General features: G+C 38.6%; 1 protein-coding gene across 11 annotated transcripts in view; it reads left to right on the top strand.

Moving 5' to 3' along the window:
• LOC112670194 (ankyrin repeat domain-containing protein 26-like) overlaps window positions 1–25,637 on the top strand; it is a 212,535-nt gene that overhangs the window by 105,547 nt on the left and 81,351 nt on the right. For all 11 annotated transcript variants that reach the window (XR_007405833.1, XR_007405834.1, XM_049101118.1 and 8 more), the window contains 6 exons: window positions 6,495–6,564; window positions 8,271–8,325; window positions 8,437–8,615; window positions 17,696–17,825; window positions 18,129–18,178; window positions 22,080–22,173. Coding sequence is in view for 9 of the 11 variants with exons in the window: in XM_049101118.1 (XP_048957075.1) it covers window positions 6,495–6,564; window positions 8,271–8,325; window positions 8,437–8,615; window positions 17,696–17,825; window positions 18,129–18,178; window positions 22,080–22,173 (578 nt within the window). In the remaining 2 variants the exon portion in view is untranslated. The remainder of the gene's footprint in view (window positions 1–6,494; window positions 6,565–8,270; window positions 8,326–8,436; window positions 8,616–17,695; window positions 17,826–18,128; window positions 18,179–22,079; window positions 22,174–25,637) is intronic.

Below are 25,637 nucleotides of genomic sequence, written 5' to 3'. Positions count from 1 at the left end.
GAAGTGGATCTCAGTTACCTATGGCCACAGTACCATAGCTTTTTACATAAGCAAGCCCTAATCTGGTAAGCTCTTACATATAGTGACATCTGCTCTCCTTGAGATGAATGATTTTTCTGAAAGTGAAGGATATGTAATCTAGGTATAGACCATGTTACGTTAATTAAATTTATCATCTATTTAGAGGATATTTCTAACAATTGTCTATTTACTGACTTCTCAGTCTAATTTTCCCTTTAGGCTGGCACCCTTGATAAGTTCTGTGAAGCTTTTTCTATTTTTGTAGACTTTTTTGCTTTTCTCCATGTCCTTTCTATACTCTTTTCTTGATTTTTTTTTAACTTCTCCAATTTTTCTTGCTGTTTCTTTTATTCCATTACTTTTTTTATCATTTCTGCCAGCTAAGGATTCTCCATTTTTCTACAAAATGAAAAGCAGATAGAATTTCAGGGTTTTAAAGAATCTTAGAGATGTGTTAATCAAAATACTCTCTGATGCTGTAACCCATGTTTAACATCCTTACCAAGTGGTGGTTGAAGTGGAGAATCTGAAACTCAAAAGGGATTAAAGTGACTTAAAGAACCACACTGGGTTGAATAGGAAAGAGTTTTTGAAATGATGTCAGAATATTTGGGTTTATGACAAGATAGACAAAGATCAATTACAAAAAGAAAGAACACAAGATATTGGGTGTTGTTTAGAAAAGCGTATTAAAATAGAGCGTTCTGTGGTCATCAAGACAGTGTGGTACTGGCACAAAAACAGACACATAGATCAATGGAACAGAATAGAGAACCGAGAAGTGGACCCTCAACTTTATGGTCAACTAATATTCGATAAAGGAGGAAAGACTACCCATTGGAAGAAAGACAGTCTCTTCAATAAATGGTGCTGGGAAAATTGGACAGCCACATGCAGAAGAATGAAACTAGACCACTCTCTTTCACCATACACAAAGATAAACTCAAAATGGATGAAAGATCTAAATGTGAGACAAGATTCCATCAAAATCCTAGCGGAGAACACAGGCAACACCCTTTTTGAACTCGGCCACAGTAACTTCTTGCAAGATACATCCACGAAGGCAAAAGAAACAAAAGCAAAAATGAACTATTGGGACTTCATCAAGATAAGAAGCTTTTGCACAGCAAAGGATACAGTCAACAAAACTAAAAGACAACCTACAGAATGGGAGAAGATATTTGCAAATGACGTATCAGATAAAGGGCTAGTTTCCAAGATCTATAAAGAACTTATTAAACTCAACACCAAAGAAACAAACAATCCAATCATGAAATGGGCAAAAGACATGAACAGAAATCTCACAGAGGAAGACATAGACATGGCCAACATGAACACGAGAAAATGCTCTGCGTCACTTGCCATCAGGAAAATACAAATCAAAACCACAATGAGATACCACCTCCCACCAGTGAGAATGGGGCAAATTAACAAGGCAGGAAACCACAAATGTTGGAAAGAATGCGGAGAAAAGGGAACCCTCTTACACTGTTGGTGGGAATGTGAAATGGTGCAGCCACTCTGGAGAACTGTGTGGAGGTTCCTCAAAGAGTTAAAAATAGACCTGCCCTACGACCCAGCAATTGCACTGTCGGGGATTTACCCCAAAGATACAGATGCGCTGAAACGCCGGGACACCTGCACCCCGATGTTTATAGCAGCAATGGCCACAATAGCCAAACTGTGGAAGGAGCCTTCGTGTCCATCGATAGATGAATGGATAAAGAAGATGTGGTTTATGTATACAATGGAATATTACTCAGCCATTAGAAACGACAAATACCCACCATTTGCTTCAATGTGGATGGAACTGGAGGGTATTATGCTGAGTGAAATAAGTCAATCGGAGAAGGACAAACATTATATGTTCTCATTCATTTGGGGAATATAAATAATAGTGAAAGGGAATATAAGGGAAGGGAGAAGAAATGTGTGGGAAATATCAGAAAGGGAGACAGAACATAAAGACTCCTAACTCTGGGAAACGAACTAGGGTTGGTGGAAGGGGAGGAGGGCAGGAGGTGGGGGTGAATGGGGAGGGCACTTGGGGAGGGCACTTGACAGGATGAGCACTGGGTGTTATTCTGTATGTTGGTAAATTGAACACCAATAAAAAATAAATTTATTTAAAAAATAAAAAAAATAATAAAATAAAGCATTCAAGAGAGTCCGGAGCAGCATTTCTTTTTGTTGGTTTAATTGAAGGAACTAGCATACTTCAGGGTTTCTTTCCTTTTTTAAGATTTTATTTATTTATTCATGAGAGACGGGGGGGGGGGGGGGGCGGGGGAGGCAGAGATACAGGCAGAGGGAGAAGCAGGCTCCATGCAGGGAGCCTGACTTGGGACTTGAACCTGGGTCTCCAGGATCATGCCCTGGGCTGAAGGTGGCACTAAACCGCCGGGCTACCCGGCTGCCCTACTTCAGGGTTTCTGTTTAGAAACACTAAAATCAGTTGAGCCACTGGCAAGAGTGTTTACAGCAAATTAGGAATGGGGATATCATCGACTTCTACCCCACCTTACAGAAGGTGGCTTAGATCCTCTCAAATAATGGGGGGAATGGAGATTCTGAACTATATAGATGTATGGCCCAAGGTAGTGGTCTTGTGATCTCTCCACCTCCTTTCGTAATTCTCTGATGCCCTTCCCGTGTATGCGTAGGGTTTGGTGGGGTAGGACTAGCTGTCAGATCAATAACGAAGCTTCATCTGGGTAGTTGGTAACATGCCTACATTGAGATGACTGCGTGGATGACTCAGACTCCATTTAGCTGGTTCTCCAGGAGCAGGAAATGGCTCCTATTCTTGGTCATTTGAGCCTTTCCTTGTTTTGGGAATCTGTGCCTTGGCAGCCTAAAGACTTAAACGTTGGAGAGTGCCACTGAGCCCTGCAGAGGAGTAATCCAGGAGTGGGAGCTCACAAAAAGAAAATATTAGGCAGTGTGTGGGGAAATAGAGGTACAGATATCGGGACTATTTTTATAGCAGTCCCTCTTCTTGGGTATCTGAGTGCACTTGATGATTTTTAAGGTCTTGCTAATTTATGTGGATGTAAATAAGGCAGGACTTGTGAAACTTGTATTTTATAATTTTTAATCTTTTAATGTCTTCGGGAATAATATTCCCACTAATAACATATAAATTTGTTCTTTAACATTTGTAGATCTTTTTAAAAATTTAAGTGTAGTTGACACAATGTTATGTTGGTTTCATGTGTACAACATAGTGATTCAGCAGGTCTATATTGTTACCCCATGCTTACCACAAGTGTAGCTACCATGTTTTACTGCATAATGCTATTATAATACTATTGACTATATTCCCTATACTGTACTTTTATCCCTGTGACTTACTATAACTGGAATGCTGAACCTCCCACTTCCCTTCACCCATTTTGTCTGCCCCCCACCCACTTCCCTTCTGGCAGTACAGAATTCTCTGTACTTATGAGTCTGGTTCTGCTTTTTGGTTGTTTGTTCATTTGTTCTGCTTTTTCTTTCTTTTTTTTTTTTAATTTTTATTTATTTATGATAGTCACACAGAGAGAGAGAGAGAGAGAGAGAGAGGCAGAGACACAGGCAGAGGGAGAGAAGCAGGCTCCATGCACCGGGAGCCCAATGTGGGATTCGGTCCCGGGTCTCCAGGATCGCGCCCTGGGCCAAAGGCAGGCGCCTAACCGCTGCGCCACCCAGGGATCCCTGTTCTGCTTTTTCGATTCTACATATAATTGAAATCGTACAGTATTTGTCTATTTAGCTCTGACTTATTTCACTTAGCTTAATACCCTCCAGGTAATCCACATTGTTGCAAATGGTAAGGTTTCATTCTTTTTTGTGGCTGAGTAATATTGCTCTGTGTGTGTGTGTGTGTGTGTGTGTGTGTGTGTGTGTGTTATGCATCTTTTGATGGACACGGGTTGCTTTCGTATCTTGGCTGTTGTAAATAATGCTGCAATAAACATTGGGGTACATATGTCTTTTCAAATTAGTGTTTTCTTTTTCCTTGGGTAAGTAAGTACCCAGTAGTGGATTACTGGATCATGTGGTATTTCTCTTTGTACTTCTTCAAGGAAACTCCATTTTGTTTTTTTACAGTGGCTGCACCAATTTCTGTCCCCATCACCAGCGCACGGGTGTTCCTTTTCCTCTGCATCCTCACCAATATTTATTTTTTTGGGTGTGGTTTTGATTCTAGCCATTCTGACAGGTGGAAGGTGATAATTGTGGTTAACTTTTGTCCAGTTAGCTGTCAAACATTTCAGAGAATTCCTTACCTGTCACACTTAGTTATGGGAACTAAAACTGGGGCTTTACTGGGTATTTCACAGGTTAGGAGAGGTGAAAGCAAAATAGATAACTAAACCCTTTTTAAAAACAGAGGCCAAGAGGCACCTGGCTGGCTCAGTCGGTTAAGCGTCTGCCTTTGGCTTGGGTCATGATCTCAGGGTTCTGGGATAGAGGCAAGTATGGGGCTCTCTGCTCAGCGGGGGGCCTGCTTCTTTCCCTCCCTCTGCCTGCCTCTCTGCCTACTTGTGCACTCTTTCTCTTTCTCTCTCTCTCAAATAAATAAATAAACAACATCTTAAAAAAATAACACAGAGCCCAAATTTTGAAAGACCTGTACTCTGAAAACATTGGTGAAAGCAATTGAGGATGACACAAAGACATGGAAAGAATTCCATCTCATAGATTGGAAGAACACCTATTGTTAAAATGTGTATAGGACCCAAAGGAATCTACAAATTTAGTGCAAAGCCTATTAAAATCCATTGACATGTTTCACAGAACTAGAGCAAACAACCCTAAATTTATATGGAACCACTGAAGACCTCAAATAGCCAAAGCAATATTGGAAAAAGAAAAACATAACTGGAGATATCTCTATGCTAGATTTCAAGTTATATTACAAAGCTGTAGTAATCAAAACAGCATAGTATTGGCATTAAATAGATACAAAAAATCAGTAGAATAGTATAGAAAATCCAGAAATAAACCTATAGTGATATGGTTAATTAATCTTTGACAAAGCAAGAAAGAATATCCAGTGGTTTGAAAAGGCAGTCTCTTCAATAAATGATGCTGGGAAAACTGAATGGGTATATAAAAGATTGAAACAGGACCACTTTCTTTCGCCATTTACAAAAATAAATTCAAAATGGTTTAAAGATATAAATATATCACATGAAACCATTTTATCCTTGAAGAGAGCACAGACAATGATCTCTCTGGTATTAGCTGTAGCCACATTTTTTTGGTTATGTCTCCTGAGGCAAGAGCAATAAAAGCAAAATAAACTGTTGGGGCTACATCAAAATCAAAAGCTTTTGCAGTGAAGGAATCAATCCACAAAACTAAAAGGCAACCTACGGAATGGGAGAAGACATTTGCATATGACATATCTGATAAAGGGTTAGTATAAGAATATAAAGAACTGATACATCTCAACACCCGAAACACAACCCCGGTCAAGAATGACCAGAAGACATCAGACATTTTCCCAAAGAAGATGTCCAGATGGCCAACAGACATATAAAAAGATGATCAGCATCACACGTCATCAGGGAAATGCAAATCAAAGCTACAATGAGATAGCACTGCACGCCTGTCAGAATGGCTAAAATCAAAACCACAAGAAACAAGTGTAGGTGAGGATGTGGAGAAAAAGGAACCCTGTTGCACTTTTGGTGGAAGTGCAAACTGGGACAGCCACTGTGGGAAACCGTATGGAGGTTCCTCAAAAAGTTAAAAACAGAACTACTGACAATCCAGTAATTGCACTCCTGTGTATTTACCCAGAAACGACAAACACACCAATTCAAAGGGATACATGCACCTCATGTTTTTACTACAGCATTATTTGCAATCATCAGCCTAAGTGTGCATGCTGATGGATTAGTGAATAAAGAAGTGTGTGTGTGTATATATATATACATATATGTATATATATACATGGAATATGGAATATTGTTCAGCCATCGAAAAGAATGACATCTTGTCATTTGCAATGACATGGTGAAGCTAGAGCATATTATGCTAAGCAATGTAAGTCAGAGAAAGACAAATATCATATGATTTCACGCCTAAGTAAAATGTAAGAAACAAAATAAAAATAAGTGAAGGAGACAGAAAAGAGATTAACCAAGAAGAAGACTACTATAGAGAACAAACTGATGGTTACCAGGGGGGAGGTTGGTAGGGGAGTGGGTGAAATAGGAGATGGGAATTAAGGAATGCACTTGTCACCATGAGCACTGGGTGATGTATGGAATTACCAAATCATTATATTGTATGTATGAAACTAATGTAACACTGTGTGTTAAGGGTACTGGAATTTAAAAAAAAAAAAAGCTTAACAAGAATGAGGCTAAATTTTCGTATTTCAAGAAACTTCATTTAATAAACAGCTGACCTTTTACTCGATTTTTCTTTTAAAAGAAATGAACTTGTCTTTGTTTTATATTTTTGCTCTAAAGTCTTTCTGATAAAGCTGATATTGATAATTCATGGCCTTCATCAATTGAAGACTTAGGTCCTCCTACCAAGGTAAAGTACTCTCTTGTAAAATTAATTTTGCTGCTCTGAATTTAGTGTTACGTATTATGGCTTGCTTCTTGTCATTTTATGTTTTTTTTTTTTAATTTTCTTTATTGGAGTTCAATTTGCCAACATTCAGCATAACACCCAGTGCTCACTCCCCCAAATGCCCCCCTCAGTGCCCATCACCCAGTCACCTCAACCCCCCGCCCACCTCCCTTTCCACTACCCCTTGTTCGTTTCCCAGAGTTAGATGTCTCTCATGCTTCTGTGTTAGTGTCTGTTCTTTCAGTCCATCTCTATGTTCATTGTCAATATTTTTGGTTATGGCTTTTTGTTGTCTGTGTCTGTGGTTTTCATTCCTGAATCATTACCCCACAAGGCTTGTTATTTCTCTCACTTTCCTGGAAGGAGCTGATGTTAAACAATCATTTGTCCTTAGCATTTTGACAAACAAAAGCAACTTAAACTGTTTGTAATGCCAACTTGCCTAAATAAATACTACTATAAACTAAATTTTAATATTTTCTCTTATAAGAGATAGTCATGCAATTATAAATCATGCAAACACATTTAAAAATTTTTAAAGCTAATAAAATAATTAATTTTTTAAAATATTGTATTCATTTATTCATGAGAGAGGCAGAGACAGAGGCAGAGGGAGGAGAAGCAGGCTCCGTGCAGGGAGCCTGATATGGGACTCCGGGATCACACCCTGAGCCGAAGGCAGATGCTCAACCACTGAGCCACACAGGCATCCCAATAATGATATTTCTTATTGTTAGTTTTTTGAATTTAAATTACTTAGGGATAAATTTTTATTTTAAGTTATTTTGGTAAATAAAGTATTTAAATTTTTTTTTAATTCAAATTAATTAACATATAGCGTATTATTAGTTTCAGAGGTAGAATTTAGTGATCCATCAGTTGCCTACAATACCCAGTGCTTATTACTTCAAGGGCCGTCCTTAATGCCAATCACCCAATTACCCCATTGCCCCAACCCTCTCCCCTCCAACAACCCTCAGTTTATTTCCTATGATTAAGAATCGCTTATGGTTTGTCTCTCTCTCTCTGATTTTTATCGTATTTTTCCCTCCCTCCCCTATGCACCTCTGTTTTGTTTCTTAAATTCCACATAGGATTGAAATCATATGCTATTTGTCTTTCTCTAACTAACTTATTTCACTTAGTATAATACTCTTTAGTCCCATCCATGTTGTTGCAAATGGCAAGATTTCGTTCTTTTTGATTCCATTGTATTTATACACACCGTATCTTCTTTATCCATTCATCTGTCAATGGGCACCTGGGCTTTTTCCGTAGTTTGGCTATTGTGGTCATTGCTGCTTTAAACATTGGGGTGCTGGTGGGCTTTCAGATCACTATGTTTGTATCCTTTGGATAAATACTGAGTACTGCAATTGCTGGGTGATAGGATAGCTCTATTTTTAACTTTTTGAGGAAGACTTTGTATAATAATCAGTTAGGGGTAGGAAAAGTAACATTTTGGGACTATTAAATCTCTTATAATCTTCACTCCATGAGAAAATGTAGGTTAGTAAATGGCAGAACTGAGTTTTCAATCTCTATTTGAATGACCTCCAAAACCTGTGTTCTTTTTGTAATGGTGTTCATCTGGTAATGGTGAATATTACAATTATTTTTACGAAATGTGATGCTTGTAATCCTGAAAACTACCAATTTTTTTCTAGACTGTCCCGGAGCTAAACTTAAGAGAGCTAATGGCTGCTTTTCTGCAAGCCAGGGGTAAGCTATTTGAAGATTTGTGTTATTCACTGAGTTTTGTCCATTTTTGTGTTATTTAGTAATTTGAAGTTACAGATATCTTCATGTACTCTTTACTTTTTCACTAAATAGGAGCAGACTATGGCATTTTGAGCAAAGAATGTAGACTTATATTTGCTGACAATTTTGCAAGTGAAGATAAGACTGAAACTCTTTTGAAACCATCAGTCAATTTCTCTGACTATTCTCCTCTTGCTTTTGTATCACCTGAAACTCCTCAAACATCTTTAGCAATGCGTGATGTTACAAAGGTAAGTTGTTTTGAACTTTTCCCCCCATGTTTTTTCACCTACCATCCTCTTGATATCCTTATAATGAAAAGAATCTTAGGGAGAAATGGAAGCCCTCAAGAATATAAGAGAAAACAGTGTAATAACAACAGAGAAGTACTGGGTTGAGATTTATAACTGTTGGTGGGAATAAACAAACCTTAGGTATGCCATCATGGAAAGAAAGAATTAGAAAGCAACTGGAAAGAATAGCTAGATGGATGTGAAGATGAGGGAGGGGTTGTGGGGTAAGAATTCATTTAAGAAGGATGAGATGAATGTAAAGGTAGAGTTTAGAGAGATTATTATTAAAAAGACAGCGGTAGTGAGGCTAAGGGAAAACAGATGCTGTATATTATAAAATATGGTAGAAATTATTTTAAATGCAAATTAATAAAGTCTGGCAAAACAAAAAATGCTCAGATTCTTCTGAATAACAGCTGGTTTTTATGAAGAACTGGAAGGAAATTTTATCCTTTTAAGTTTAATAAAGTATGATAGCCTATATTGAATTTAGCAAAAATTGTGTTTATACATAGTACAAAGTAAAGTCTGTTTTAAGCCGTGATCAGATTTATTATGAATTTTGAATTTTGGCCGTTGTCTTTCTTGTGGTTTCTAATTAAACTTACTGTGTGGTATAATCTTGGTTGATTTTAGATCTTTTGAGAATAAAGAGAGGACATAAATAAACATTTTAGTTAGTCTTTTCATTAATTAAACTTGAAATTTTTTCTTAGGTAAGTGAGGTTCTCAATCTCTATCCATTAAATGAAAAAAAATTTTTTTTAAGCTACAGGACTCTTAAAAAATATAAAAACTTTTTTCTGGATTCTGATGCATTTTTTTAAAAAAGTATAAGCATAGACTAGAGACACATGCCAAATGAATAGACTCATAATTTGTCATTTTTTTTGTAAGATGATTTGTCATTAGAGAATCATAAGGAAGGAAAAGTTGCCCGTAGAGTATACAAAGTTATTTCCAGAAGGATGATCTTTACTTTTTCAAATACTTCCAACAGTGGATACATTTTATGTTATCTCAGGAAACTTTAGTGTTCATAGTTGTTATATTTTGTATTTTGTATTTTTTTATTTCGTATTTATTTTATTTTATTTGTAATTTTTTTTATTGGAGTTCAATTTGCCAACATTAGCATAACACCCAGTGCTCATCCCGCCAAGTGTCCCCCTCAGTGCCCATCATCCAGTCACCCCAACCCCCTGCCCACTTCCCCTTCCACTACCCCTTGGTCATTTCTCAGGGTTAAGTGTCATGTTTTGTCACCCTCACTGATATTTTCACTCATTTTCTCTCCTTTCCCTTTATTCCCTTTCACTAATTTTTATATTCCCCAAATGAATGAGACCATATAATGTTTGTCCTTCTCTGATAGACACGTTTCACTCAGCATAATACCCTCCAGGTCCCTCCACGTCGAAGCAAATGGTGGGTATTTGTCGTTTCTAATGGCTGAGTAATATTCCATTGTATACGGGGACCACATCTTCTTTATCCATTCATCTATCGATGGACACCAAGGCTCCTTCCAGTTTGGCTATTGTGGACATTGCTGCAATAAACATTGGGGGGCAGGTGTCCCGGCGTTTCGCTGGATCTGTATCTTTGGGGTAAATCCCCAGCAGTGCAATTGCTGGGTGGTAGGGCAGATCTATTGTTAACTCTTTGAGGAACCTCCAAACAGTTCTCCAGAGCGGCTGTACCAGTTCACATTCCCAGCAACAGTGCAAGAGGGTTCCCCTTTCTCCACATCCTCTCCAACATTTGTTGTTTCCTGTCTTGTTAATTTTCCCCATTCTCACTGGTGTGAGGTGGTATCTCATTGTGGTTTTGATTTGTATTTCCCTGATGGCCAGTGATGCGGAGCATTTTCTCATGTGCTTGTTGGCCATGTCTATGTCTTCCTCTGTGAAATTTCTGTTCCTCTCTTTTGCCCAATTCATGATTGGATTGTTTCTTTGCTGTTGAGTTTACTAAGTTCTTTATAGATCTTGGATACTAGCCCTTAATCTGATAGGTCTTTTGCAAATATCTTCTCCCATTGTGTAGGTTGCCTTTTAGTTTTGTTGACTGTTTCTTTTGCTGTGCAGAAGCTTCTTATCTTGATGAAGTCCCAATAATTCATTTTTGCTTTGGTTTCTCTTGCCTTATGGATGTATGTTGCAAGAAGTTGCTGTGGCCAAGTTCAAAAAGAGTATTGCCTGTGTTCTCCGCTAGGATGCTCATGGATTCCTGTCTCACATTTAGATCTTTCATCCATTTTGAGTTTTTCTTTGTGTATGGTGTTAAAAAGTGGTCCAGTTTCATTCCTCTGCATGTGGCTGTCCAATTTTCCCAGCACCATTTATTGAAGAGACTGTCTTTCTTCCAGTGGATAGTCTTTCCTGCTTTGTCGAATATTAGTTGACCATAGAGTTGAAGGTCCACTTCTTGATTCACCATTCTGTTCCATTGATCTATGTGTCTGTTTTTGTGCCAGTACCACACTGTCCTGATGACCACAGCTTTGTAGTACAACCTGAAATCTGGCATTGTGATGCCCCCAGCTCTGGTTTTCTTTTTTAATATTCCCCTGGCTATTTGGGGTCTTTTCTGAATCCACACAAGTCTTAAGATGATTTGTTCCTACTCTCTGAAGAAAGTCCATAGTATGTTGATAGGGATTGGATTAAATGTGTAAATTGCCCTGGGTAGCATTGACATTTTCCCAATATTCATTCTTCCAATCCATGAGCATAGAATATTTTTCTATCTCTTTGTGTCCTCCTCAATTTCCTTCAGAAGTGTTCTGTAGTTTTGAGGGTAGAAACCCTTTACCTCCTAGGTTAGGTGTATTCCCAGGTATCTCATGCTTTTGGGTGCAATTGTCAGTGGGATTGACTCCTTAATTTCTCTTTCTTCAGTCTCATTGTTAATGTATAGAAATGCCACTGATTTCTGGGCATTGATTTTGTATCCTGCCACACTGCTGAATTGCTGTATGAGTTTTAGCAATCTTGGGGTGGAGTCTTTTGGGTTTTCTAGGTACAGTATCATGTCAGCTGCAAAGAGGGAGAGTTTGACTCTTCTTCTTTGCCTGTTTGAATGCCTTTTATTTCTTTTTGTTGCCTGATTGCCGAGGCTTGGATTTCTAGTACTGTGGTGAATAGCGGTGGTGAGAGTGGACATCCCTGTCTTGTTCCTGATCTTAGGGGAAAGGCTCCCAGTGTTTCCCCATTGAGAGTCATATTTGCTGTGGGCTTTTGTAGGTGGCTCTTAAAATGCTGAGGCATGTTCTCTCTATCCCTACACTCTGAAGAGTTTTGATCAGGAATGGATGCTGTAGTTTGTCAAATGCTTTCTCTGCATCTATTGACAGGATCATGTGACTCTTGTTTTTTTTCTCTTGCTGATATGATCAATCACATTGATTGCTTTACGAGTGTTGAACCAGTCTTGCATTCCGGGGATAAATCCCACTGGGTCATGGTCAATCATCTTAATGTATTGTTGGATCCTATTGGCTAGTATCTTGTTGAGAATTTTTGCGTCCGTGTTCATCGGGGATATTGGTCTATAGTTCTCCTTTTTGATGGGGTCTTTGTCTGGTTTTGCAATTAAGGTGATGCTGGCCCCATATAACGAGTTTGGAAGTACTCCATCCCTTTCTATCTTTCAGAACAGCTTTAGTAGAATAGGTATGATTTCTTTAAAGGTTTGATAGAATTCCCCTGGGAAGCTATCTGGCCCTGGACTTTTGTGTCTTGAGAGGTTTTTGATGACTGCTTCAATTTCCTCCCTGGTTATTGGCCTGTCCAGATTTTCTGTTTCTTCCAGTTCCAGTTTTGGTAGTTTGTGGTTTTCCAGACATGCACCCATTTCTTCTCGATTGCCTAATTTATTGGCGTAAAGCTGCTCATACTAGGTTTTTAAAATCGTTTGTATTTCCTTGGTATTGGTGGTGATCTCTCCTCTCTCGTTTATGATTTTATTAATTTGAGTCTTTTCTCTCTTCTTTTAATAAGGCTGGTTAATGGTTTTATCTATCTTATTAATTCTTTCAAAGAACCAACTCCTGGTTTTGTTGATCTGCTCCACAGTTCTTTGGTTTCTATCTCATTGAGTTCCGCTCGAATCTTTATTAGTTGTCTTCTTCTGCTGGGTGAAGGTTTCGTTTGCTGTTCCTTCTCCAGCTCCTTTAGGTGCAAGGTTAGCTTTTGTACTTGAGTTCTTTCCAGTTTTGGGACGGATGCTTGTATTACGATGTATTTCCCCCTCAGGACTGCTTTTGCTGTATCCCAAAGATTTTGAACGGTTGTATCTTCATTCTTATTAGTTTCCTTGAATCTTTTTAATTCTTCTCTAATTTCCTGGTTGACCCTTTCATCGTTTAGCAGGATGGTCATTTGAAATCCTTCCAAACTTCTTCTTGTGATTTAGCTCTAATTTCAAGGCATTACGATCTGAGAATATGCAGGGGAGGATCCCAATCTTTTGGTATCGATTAAGACCTGATTTGTGACCCAGTATGTGACCTATTCTGGAGAAAGTTCCATGTGCACTTGAGAAGAACGTGTATTCAGTTGCGTCTGGATGTAAAGTTCTGTAAATATCTGTGAAATCCATTTGGTCCAGTGTATCATTTAAAGCGCTTGTTTCTTTGGAGATGCTGTGCTGAGAAGATCTGTCGATTGCAGAAAGCGCTATAGTCAAGTCTCCACATATAAGTGTATTATTATCTAAGTATGTCTGAACTTTGGTTATTAATTGAGTGATATACTTGGCAGCTCCCGCATTCGGGGCATAAATATTCATGATTGTTAGGTCCTCTTGTTGGAGAGATCCTTTAGTGTGATATAGTGTCCCTCTTCATCTCTTACTACAGTCTTTGGGATAAACTTTAATTTAGCTTATATAAGGATAGCTACCCCTGCTTTCTTTTGAGGACCATTTGAATGGTAAATGGTTCTTCAACCTTTTATTTTCAGTCTGTAGCTGTCCTTAGGTCTAAAATTAGTCTCTTGTAGACAGCAAACAGATGGGTCTTGCTCTTTTATCCAGTCTGAAACCCTGCGCCTTTTGATGGGGTCATTAAGCCCATTCACGTTCAGAGTTACTATTGAAAGATAGGAGTTTAGTGTCATCATGACACCTGTTCAGTCTCTGCTTTTGTGGATTGTTTCTTTAGACTTCCTCTTTCTTTTACAGAGTCCCCCTTCATATTTTTTGCAGAGCTGCTTTCGTGGTCACATATTCTTTCAGTTTCTGCCTATCTTGGAAGCTCTTTATCTCTCCTTCTATTGTGAACGGGAGCCTTGATGGATAGAGTATTCTTGGCTGCATGTTCTTCTCATTTAGGACCATGACTATCCTGCCAGCCCTTTCTAGCCTGCTAGGTCTCTGTGGAGAGGTCGCTGTTATCCTAATACTTCTCCCCATAAAAGTTAGGGATCTCTTGTCTCTTGCTGCTTTTAGGATCTTCTATTTATCTTTGGAATGCAAGTTTCACTATTAAATGTCGAGGTGTTGAGCGGTTTTTATTGATTTTACGTGGGGATCTCTCTTATCTCCTGGATCCGGATGCCTGTTTCCCTCCCCAAGTTAGGGAACTTCTCAGCTATGTTTTGTTCAAATACAGTGTCTGGACCTCTGTCCCTTTTGGCACCGTCTGGAACCCCAACTAAACATAGATTTTTCCTTCTGAGGCTGTCCTTTATTTTCCTTAACCTATGCTCATGATCTTTTAATTGTTTTTCTTTTTTCCTTAGTTTCCTTCCTTGGCATCAACTTGTCTTCTATGTCACTCACTCATTCTTCTACCTCATTAACCCTTGTCATTAGGACCTCCAGTTTGGATTGCATCTCATTTAGTTGATTTTTAATTTTGGCCTGATGAGATGGAAATTCTGCAGTCATGAAGTCTCTTGAATCCTTTATGCTTTTTTTCTAGAGCCACCAGTAGCTTTATAATTGTGCTTCTTTATTGGCTTTCTGACATTGAATTGTAATCCAAATTTTGTAACTCTATGGGAGAGAGGACTGTCTCTGATTCTTTCTTTTGTGGTGCGTTTTTTTGTCTAGTCATTCTGTTCAGTGCACAGTGGCCAAAACCAAGTTGTACTTGATAGAAGCGCAGAGTTTTCTCACTGTGTCACTTCAGCAGTTCTCTCTTCAAATCTGAGACCGAATTTTGGTAGGTTTTCAGGATGATTTGAAAGTTATCTCTTCTGGGGTGATAACACGGGTTTCTTTAAATTTCATTCCTTGAGGACCTGGGTCAGGTACTCAACCACTTCCAGTGCCTTTCCCTTCACTGTGTTCATCACATTCTGCGTCCTGGGGCCGGGGTGGCAGCCGGCCCCCAGACAGGGCAGGAGGGGCACCCGGGGAAGGGGAGTCACAAGAGATCCCTGCCGCCGCTGCTGCCACTGCCGCCGCACGTGGGCCCCGGCCGGGACGAGGGGGAGGGCGCGCGCTCCTGCCAGGCCCCCAGGCAGGTGCGCAGCGGACGGGGCCCAGGTGTCACCGGCCGCGAGGGAGGGCGGCGGGGAGAGGCGGGCGCACGCACACCCCTCGCCTTCTCGGGAGCTGTCGGCTCCCCTCGGCTTCACTCGCCGTTTTGCGTTTTCTAGATTAAAAACTTTTAAGTAATCTCTATACCCAGTGCTGGGCTTAAACTCAGATGCTGAGATTTCGAATCACACACTCTTGTGAGTGAGCCAGCCAGGTGCCGCCGAAAGTTGTTAAATTTAACTTGTGAATTCTTTCATATCTGAAACTCAGAAATACAGGTGATTTGATTGTTTTAGGCCTTTTCTTCTCTCTTGTGAATATGGAATATTGTTTCCTGCTTGATAATCATACATGACTTTGGAGACTTTAAATTTTAATTTGGATGATCATGATTATAATATTTTAATACTAGATTGTTTCTCCAGCCTTTAAGTACCATCCTATATGTGTAGATAGGAAATTAAAGCTATTAGTATGCTATTCACAGTGGAATAAAAAACCATGTGAATTTTAAAATGGGGTTTTAAATTTTTCTCATAAAGTGCCTTAAAATTCTGTAATCCCTAAAATATTTCTCTTCTACAACTTAAATCTTAGCTTTAAGATTCATTTTTAAAAAGGAATATTGTGGCAGCCTGGGTGGCTCAGTGGTTTAGCGCCGCCTTCAGCCCAGGACCTGATCCTGGAGACCTGGGATCGATTCCCACGTCGGGTTCCCTGCAGGAGCTTGCTTCTCCCTCTGCCTGTGTCTCTGCCTCTCTCTCTCTCTCTGCGTCTCTCATGAATAAGTAAACAAAATCTTTAAAAACGATAAAATAAAAAGGAATATTCTCACAAAATCTTCAATTGGTGTTTTGCAATTAAATCTTTCTATTTATCTTAAAAATGCTATTCGTTACAGAAATGAATACATGCCCACATATATATGCATTTTTCTAAGGATTTATTTATTTCAGAAGTGGGGGGAGAGGGGCAGAGAGAAGGAGAGAAGCAGAATCCCTGCTGAGCATGGAGTCTGATGTAAAGTTCAATGTCACAATCCTGACATCATGACCTGAGCCGAAATCAAGAGTTGGATGCTTAGCCAACTGAGCCATCCAGGTGTTCATTACTTGCCTATATTAATAAAAGCATATTTTCTGTTCTAGAAAGTAATGTTGAAATATATAAGTGAAGTACTGAATCCCATGGTTTTTCCCCCCTTCTTTTATTTTTATTTTGAAAATTTCAGAGGTTTGTGCAGGCTGACATTAATTATATCAGGTTAGTATGTTTTATGGATGACTTTTGAACATCATGTGGTTTTCCTGAGTATTGTCATTTTTTTTCCTACTCCAAATGTATTTATCTAAAACTTTCTTAATAAGTCCCCTGGGTGCTTCAGATTTGATGAAGTCCCAGACTGAAGACATTATTTCTGACTCTGCTCTTCCTGACTTTGTAATCTGCTTTGTCATTTGTTTTCCCCACCCTAGTATAAAGCACCATTGGAACACTGAAGCAGAAAAAAATCCTGGACTCTAAACTTCCCTAAAATTAGGTGACATCACATCCAGGTGATTGGGGTGGCTCCCTTGGTTAAGCATCTGACTCTTAATGTTGGCTCAGGTCATGATCTCATGGTCCCAGTATTGAGCCCTGTGTTGGGCTCTGTGCAGAGTGGAGAGGCTGCTTGAGGATTCTCTTCCTCTTCCTCTGTCCCTCCCTCTGCATAGACACACACTCTCTCATTCTCTCCAAAAGTAAATAAATAAATCTTTTAAAAAACCAAAAAAACAAAACAACAACAACAAAAAACATATCCAGTCACTCCACCACATGCAGTATCTTTACCTGTTTACAGTTTTTCACATCTTATTACTGTAATTCACTTTCTCATCTATAATTTTGAAATACTCTTCTATTTTGGTTCCTTTATGTTCATCTTTACATTGATCCTAGAGTAACGTTTCTAAAATATATTTGTGATGATGCTTATTTAGTGGATTCCCCAATACCTGAAGGAGGAAGTTCATATCCTAGCATGACCCCTGCCTTTCTCAGTTCAGTCCTGATTTTCCAATTATATCTCTTTTTCCCATTCCCAATAATTGTGTCCTAGTTTTGCCACATTCTGAGCTATTGTCACTTACTATGCTATTTCCTACTTCATCCTTTTGATCATTCTACCTTTGCTAGAATGCCCTTCACACACTCCTTGTGTACTTTGTCTTTCAAGATACAGCCTTACCGTTGCAGCATTTCCTGAGCTTCCCATATACAACTTTTTTCTCCTTGTGCCTTCACTGAACTTTATTCACTTCACTTGTAGAACTAGAGAATGATCCTCTTCTGTTCTTATTTGTTTTTGTCCATCTGTCCCCCTAGTAGCATATAGGGCAGACTCCCTCTTTTATTTCTATTTCCAGCTTCTCCCAGGATAGTGCCTATGACTTGACAGATATGGTATGTATTTGTCTTTCTGAGGAGTGTGAGAGTAAGTGAATTAATGTGATGTTTTCTGAAGCCTTTTTTTTTTTTTTTTTTTTGTGGTGGTGTTCTTATAGGAAGGAGCAATGAAGCCGGCAATTGGAAAAAAGGACAATGGTATTGATATTATTGAAAGTGCTTCACAAGAGCAAGCAGTTAATGACAATTTGACTTCTGCTGATAGAGCACACAAAAATAATACGAGTGGTAAGTTAGTGAACCTCTATGAGTTGTTTTTCTATGCTTACAGGCTAGTATAAAACAATATGAAAGTATGTAGATCCAAATTTGTTATCCATTTCATTTCACGAAGTTATTTTTCTTTTGCTTTCTTTCTATGTATCGCTACTACTGTGAACTTTTTCTTCCTGAAAATGCTTCATCCCTCTGAAAATCTTATCTCCTATTACTTTTATTGAAATATTTGTGAATGTGGATAAGCTTGTATATGTGTTTAGAATTCATAGTAATACATGTTCTCATTAATGTATTTGTGACTATATTTTACAGATAGGATGTCAGCTTTAGGAGAAGAAGATAGTTCACCTTGGGATTCTGAGGTATTGTCTTCTTATTATGTTAAAATATAAGCAATGAGTGATATTGTAACATAAAAGCGATGCTTAGACTTCATGCTCTTATGTCTGTATTTGCCCATAAAAACAAATTCCTTATACTTTTTACGTGTAATTGATAATTATGTGCTAAATATGTTAATAGAGTTCTGCTCATTTGCAAGCTTAACTTAGTGAAAAGTGTGTGGTAGTATGGCAGAAAACTGAGCTTAGAAGTGTTAAGGAATCAGGACGCCTGGGTGGCTCAGTGGTTGAGCATCTGCTTTCTGCTCCGGGCACGGTCCCAGGCTCCAGGGATTGAGTCCCACATTGGGGTCCCTGTGGGGAGCCTGCTTCTACCTCTGCCTGTGTCTCTGCCTCTCTCTCTCTGTCTCTGTCTCTGTCTCTCTCTCTGTGTTTCTCATGAATAAATAAAATCTTTTAAAAAAATGTGTTGAGTCTTTTTTTTTTCTATATTTCATCCATTTACTCATGAGAGACACACACACAGAGAGGCAGAGATATCCCGAGTTTGGATTTTAAAGTTATCTAAAAATCTAAAGAATAACTCTAGGTCAACCTATGGTGAAATGTATGATTCTGTGGTGTGTATGGATGTGGAAAACTTCTAATGTGATCTAGACAGAGTTTGGATTATAGTTTTTTAGAAGTATAAATCATATGCATTATGTTTATATATATTAAATTTATTAACATGTGTATCATATAATTTCCATATTCTATTTTTATATATAAAGCATATATAGTTTGTGTATTATGCATAATGTATATTATATCATAATTTATATATTAACTATATATTTAAAGATTTATTAAAAGATTTTATGTATTTATTTATTGAGAGAGTGAGTGGGAGGGAGAAGGAGACAGAAGGAGACACAATCTGAAGCAGACTCCATTCTGAGCGCAGAGCCCATCACAGGGCTTAATTCCATGACCACGAGATCATGACCTGAGCTGATACCAAGTATTGGATGCTCAACCAACGGAGACATCCAGGCTGCCTAAAAGTGTTATATTTGGATTGTCAGGTAGATCTACAAGGAGCATTGGGAGTATAATTAACAATGTGGTTTAGTGGTACTTTATTCATTTATTTTTGTAAAGATTAATTAATTAATTAATTAATTTATTTATTTATTTATGAGAGCGAGCGTGTGCATGAGCGGGGGAAGGGGCAAAGGGAGAGGAAGAAGCAGGCTCCCCACTGAGCAGGGAGGCTGATGACTTGGGGCTTGATCTCAGAACTGACTCAGCCATCAAGGCCCCCATGATTTAGTGGTACTTTAAAAGGTAAAAACATTTTGGATAGTTAAAATAGCATGCATTGAGTACCTTTGTGGCAGCCCTACTTATAGTAACATAAGTATAAATAATGATGACTTATTCTAAGGTGACAACTATGGAAGAAGGTAAAAAGGGCCCATGTCTTAATAGAGGCAGCTGCTCTACAATGCTGTGAGCACTGTATTTGAAGTCAAAAGATGTGCTGCCATCCTGATTCTGTCACTTACTTGCTGTGGGATCTCAGAAAAACTTGCTTAACCATTTTTTGTTTGAATGTCAGTGACCTCATTCATAAAAATGATACTAATACGTACCTCTTAGGTATGTGTCATGACCAAATGTGGTAACAAAGGTGAAAGCACTTTGTAAGGAGTAAAGAATGCTTTAGAAATAGACAAAAATGATCACAGCAGTATTTTAGTGATTTACTAAATATAGAGGGCATGGTTTTTAAATGTGAAGATTTCTGAAGGACAGTAAAATGGCAAGTGTTAAGAAAAGAATGGGAAAGTTAGAGTAGACAGGTGGATTTCTAATTTGGGGTATGTTAAGTTTCAGTAGCCTGTGATTAGAGACATTGTGTAGGTGTACAGTTGGCCCTTGAGCAAGATGGGCTTGAATTGCGTGTCTATTTACAGATGCTTTTCGATACAGTATTTTCTTAATGTAGTTTCCCTTCCTTATGATTTTCTTGATAACCTTTTCTTTATATTTTAAGGATATAGTGTATAGTACATATAATATACAAAGTTTTTTCATTGCCTTTATGTCATTGGTAAGGTCAACATCAGGTTATAATTTACTTGACCTTCCATGCTCAGTTTACAGTCAGTGGCCAAATGAGGGTTAAGATCTAGCTTAGATCTAGAGAGCATATATGTGAGTCTTTTATTGAAATGTTTTGGTTTTTCATATACATTTCCTATTTTTAAGTCTAATTGCTCTTAAAGTAGGAAATTCAATAAGAGATGAGTAGTTAAGTTTTGGGGGCATCAAAAGTCATTTGTGGATATTTGACTGTAGTTAGGTTTTGGGGGCATCAAAAGTCATTTGTGGATATTTGACTTGCATTCTTCAGGGGCTGACAGTATAGTGATTTGGTACTTAGACCCTCTCAGTGAGATGAGGATGATGATTATGTTTTAGAGAGAGAGAGAGCACGCACGTTGTGAGCAGGCGGGGAGGAGCAGAGGGAGAGAGAGAATCCTAACTTTGCTTCATGCTCAACACAGAGCCCATTGTGAGGTTCGATCTCACGACCCTGAGACCATGACCTGAGTTGAAATCAAGATTTGGATGCTCAACTGACTGAGCCACCCAGGCACCCCCTCAGTGAGATGATTTTCAGTGTTTCGACCTTAAATACATTTCTGTTACTGAATACTGACTGTGACCAGGCTGTACAGGTTGTAGTGGTAGGAGCAGAAAAATAAGGAAACTGATCCATTATAAATCACTGTAAGTGTTTCATGTAAAAAGAAAAAATGGAAACGTTAATTTAGGGAATATTGGAGGTGTTTGTAGTTAGGGTGGAGATGAGAACGGGAGTGGAATTTTGGTAGTGAGAAAAGATCTCTCTGAGTGTGGCCAGAGCTGCCAAGTGAAGGGTGGGAAGGACCAGTCGCAAGAATATCTTGGAGAAGGACATTCTGGACAGAGAGACCATGGAGCACATCTGTTCATTTTACTCCAATATCTTAGAATGACCAGGAAGCAGGAAGTCCCACTCCATTGTTATAATCATTGTTATTTTTGTGTGTAGAAAAGAAGCTGAGCGTACTAAAACAAATGCCTGGTACCTTTTAGGTGATTAATCAATAATCATGCTGTTTTTGCATGAGTGAGTAAAATGAAAGAAGTTTATTCAGTAAAGATACAGAGAAAGCTCTTTGAAGTGAGAGGGGTCCCGACAGGGTTGCCCTCAATAAATGTTCTTATTCTTCCCTTCTGAAAGCTTACTATACTTTTTGAAGCATTTCATACCTGTATCTAAAATATTTTGCTATTATTTAAACATAATTTCAGGAAAAGTTTTTCTTCCTGCTTTGCCATTTCATTCAACCATTTTTTCCTACCAATAAAAATTCCAAGCTTTTGTTTAAGTGAAGCAGCAGCTACCACAGTGTTCTGTTTATACTCAACATGATGTACTCCAAGGTTTCTTATCATGCCAAGTATCTTATTTTAAGACTAAAAAACTTTCTGGCATTAGGAACAGTTTAAATTTATAGCAAATATACTTATTAAAGAATTTTTTTCAATACATAGTTTTACTGTCCTTTTATCCTGGTGGAAAATACAAAGTAGAGTCAGGTGTTTTGTTATTTCCTTGATGAAATGTACGTATAAGTCAGTCTTCTTGTCTGTGAAAATATTTACTCTGGCCTTCCATGTTCAGTGTAGAGTTAATGACCAAATGAAGATAAAAAGGTGCACTTAATTGAGAGAGCATAGATGAGGTTTTTAAATGTGTTGGTTTTCAATACATGCTTTTCTTATTTGTATGTCTGATTGTGATTAAAGTAGAACATTCTAATATTTTCTTAGAAAAGGATTTGGAAATCTTTATGCAACTCACTATTGATGTTAATTTTAACAGAGTATTTCTGTAAGACTTCCAAAGAAATCTGTTGATTGTTTACCTGGAGCTGCAGATCAACAAGGGCAAAGTATATTCAATGAACAAGTAGAAGGTAAGAATTGTATTTTATAAAAAGTCATTTGACAGAATGTTGATTTAAAACACATTCTCACGTATCCTAATTTCCAAAGAAAATCACCTATTAAATGCATAGAAAGAAAGATGTGAAAAGGAGGTAAGTTCTATATTTTATCAGGTGTCAGCTGCAGATTAAATTGGGAGTACCACTAAAGGAGCTAAATTACTGGTTCCATTTCCAGGTATTCCAAGGCCTAAGGAATGCCTGGAAATAGTTGGAAAAGAGCAAAGAGGGAATGATGAGAACGGCTGAGAGTACAGGGAGTAAATGGAGGAAAATTAAGCAATGCTTTATAGTGGAAGGTGGTAAAATAAAAGAATTCTTTTAAAAGGAAGAGCAGGGTAGCTCCCTGGGTAGCTCAGTGGTTTGGTGCCTACCTTCAGCCCAGGGCATGATCCTGGAGTTCCGAGATCAAGTCCCACATCAGGTTCCGTGCATGGAGCCTGCTTCTCCCTCTGCCTGTGTCTCTGCCTCTCTCTGTCTCTTCTCTCTGTCTCTCTCTGTGTCTCTCATGAATAAATAAATAAAATCTTTAAAAAAAAAAATAAAAGGAGGAGCAAATTACTTGAAATGTGGGGATAATATCAGGTGAGCTTCCAGTACCAAAACTTGTCGGAGTAGTATACCAAAATTTTCCCACTCTTAAGAGTTTTTCTCACTGTTGGGAAGACATTATGGATTGACCTAGCTGATTATGCAGAGCTATGTCCTAGTCAGCTATAAATGTATATATGTTAGGGGTGCCTGGGTGGCTCAGTCAATTGAAGGTCTGCTTTTGGCTTGGGCCATGATCCCCGGGACCTGGGATGGAGCCGTGCTGAGCTGGGAGCCTGCTTTTCCCTCTCCCTTTGTCTGCTGCTCTGCCTGCTTGTGCATGCTCTCTCTGTGTCAAATAAATGAAAACATCTTTTAAATAAATAAATATGTATACCTCAATGTCATATAACATGGTGGTACTTTGTAAGTATCATTTCGTGCAAAAAAGAGAATTGGAAGGAAAAAGAGAGCAGGGTCAATTAGGGGGAGATCAAGGAAGCTTTAGCCCTGATAAAAATTCCATTAGAACATTTATGACTTTTAATACGTCTTCACATTCAGAATTGATAGTGATGAACTTGAGGCTTGATCATAGAAGGTTAAGGTAAAGGAATTTGGCGGCAGGGTTCAGTATGACCCAGGATTTCTCAAATTATAGTCAATCGCCCGAGACCTTGTTTAAAATGCACACTGTGAACAGCAGGTCTGGAATTCTGCATTTTGACCTCTCAGGTGATGCCAGTGGCGGTGGTCCTTGGGTCATGTGCTCAATAGCATGGGTATAGACTTCCCTGTAGAGAAATCTGGAAGAGCTGTTGGATAGTTCAAGACATAACCGCGTCAAGAAAAAGCATTATTTTGTTTTTATTTCTGAACATGTTTATAACCAGAAGGGAGCAAGGAGATACAGAAATAGAAGGTATAGATGTAAGATACTATTGCTAAACAAAGAGGAAAGAAGTGGTGGAAAAAATCCATAAAAAGGTTGTAAAAGCAAAAAAAAAAAAAAAAATATCAAGACCATAGATCACAAATTAGTTTTTAAAAAGATTTATTTATTTATGTTAGAGAGAGAGTGAGCGAGCAGGGAGGGGGGCAAAGGGAGAGGAAGAGAGAGAGAGTCCTTAAGCAGACTCCCTGCCGATTGAGGAACCCACCATGGGACTTAATCCCAGGACCCCGACTTCATGACCTGAGCTGAAATCAAGAGCTAAGACCCCCCACTGACTGGACCACCCAGGTGCCCCCAGAAATTACTTTTGAAGACAGGGGATAGTGAAGGGAAAGAGGGAAAAATGAAAGACGTCTTAGCTAGGAAATTTTGGAGTTGGTGAGGAAACTCTAGAGAATTCACTTTTTTTTTTTATGACAGACCTAGAGAGAGGCAGAGACACAGGCAGAGGGAGAAGCAGGCTCCACGCAGGGATCCTGGCATGGGACCGGATCCTGGGTCTCCAGCATCACACCCTGGGCTGATGGTGGCACCAATCCTTTGTCCACCGGGGCTGCCCGAGAGCTCACTTTTTAGATTTTTAGATAGCTTGAGTTTATTTGTACTGGAACAGATTAGATCACAGCAGCTCCACAAAGAATACTGAGAGCAAATGGAGTGCTAGACTTGGGATAAAACATAGCCACCATTCATCTTCGTCAAATCTATTGGACCTCAAAGATATATGTTGCTTTGATATTCGTTATTCAAATGAGATTAATTTGAATATGGAAGCATGGGGTGTCTGTTTTTCAGATAGCTCATTTTGAGGGATGATAGCTGTTTCAAACAAACCTTTTCAAGACTGACATAGTTTACCAAATCAAACTAATTTTGGAAACAAAAGAAATCATAGGGTCCATTCCTTAAATGCTAAAATTGTTACTATCGATAAATATGACACTGATTTTGAAATACAAAAGATTTTTAGTATCTAAAAATTCGGTGGCAATTAAATTGATTTTTTTCATTTTGGTAGTCATAGTTCCATATTGAAAGCTTATTATACGTTATTTCTTAGATGTGTTTTATATACCTTCCTGCATGCGTGGGCCAAGAAACTTTAACATGGCTAAACTAGAGGATACAAGAAATGTAGGCATACCAGTGGCCCACATGGGTATAGACAAAAATGAATACTTTTATTGACTATTATCCTACAAGTATATCCAGGCTGATCAATTCATAACACTGTTTTCGGTGAAAAATAAATTACGCATTCAATAAATTATGCATTCATCATAACTGCGTACTGCCTAAATTACGGGACAAATTGAAGAACATGGCAAATACTTGTAGTAGAATGGTATCAATGATTCTGCTGTACTGCAATCAGGATGTGCTGTTGCATTCTACCATCAGCTTTCACATTTATCTTCTCAGAGTCATCATTTGTTCCTCTGATTAAAGATTGCTTTTCTCCCCCATCAATCAGCATGTTCATGTTGGTATATGTGCAACATTTAATGATTTCTGTTTTAGTTATTTCATTTGAAACATCATCTTACTTTTGGAATCCTAACTGCATGTTAATGTTGAACATATATTTCTATTTTTTTCTAGTATTTATAATGGGTTCCTATTTCTGTCTTGTTGCTGTCTTTTTTTTTTTTTATGATAGTCACAGAGAGAGAGAGAGAGAGAGAGAGAGAGAGGCAGAGACATAGGCAGAGGGAGAAGCAGGCTCCATGCACCGGGAGCCTGACGTGGGATTCGATCCCAGGTCTCCAGGATCACGCCCTGGGCCAAAGGCAGGCGCTAAACTGCTGCGCCACCCAGGGATCCCTTGTCGCTGTCTTAATCCACCTTCCTGTTTGGAGAATCAAGACCAAAACCTAATGTAATCACTTTCAAAGCCAAGCATGAGGATTCAGCTTAATCCTAACTGCATGAATGTATAGTTGGCTTT

This window comes from Canis lupus, chromosome 25 (genome assembly GCF_003254725.2).
Source record: "Canis lupus dingo isolate Sandy chromosome 25, ASM325472v2, whole genome shotgun sequence".
NCBI classification, from domain to species: Eukaryota; Metazoa; Chordata; class Mammalia; order Carnivora; family Canidae; genus Canis; species Canis lupus.
The sequence above is the reverse complement of the archived record's forward strand: the minus strand, read 5'-3'. Positions and strand labels throughout refer to the sequence as shown.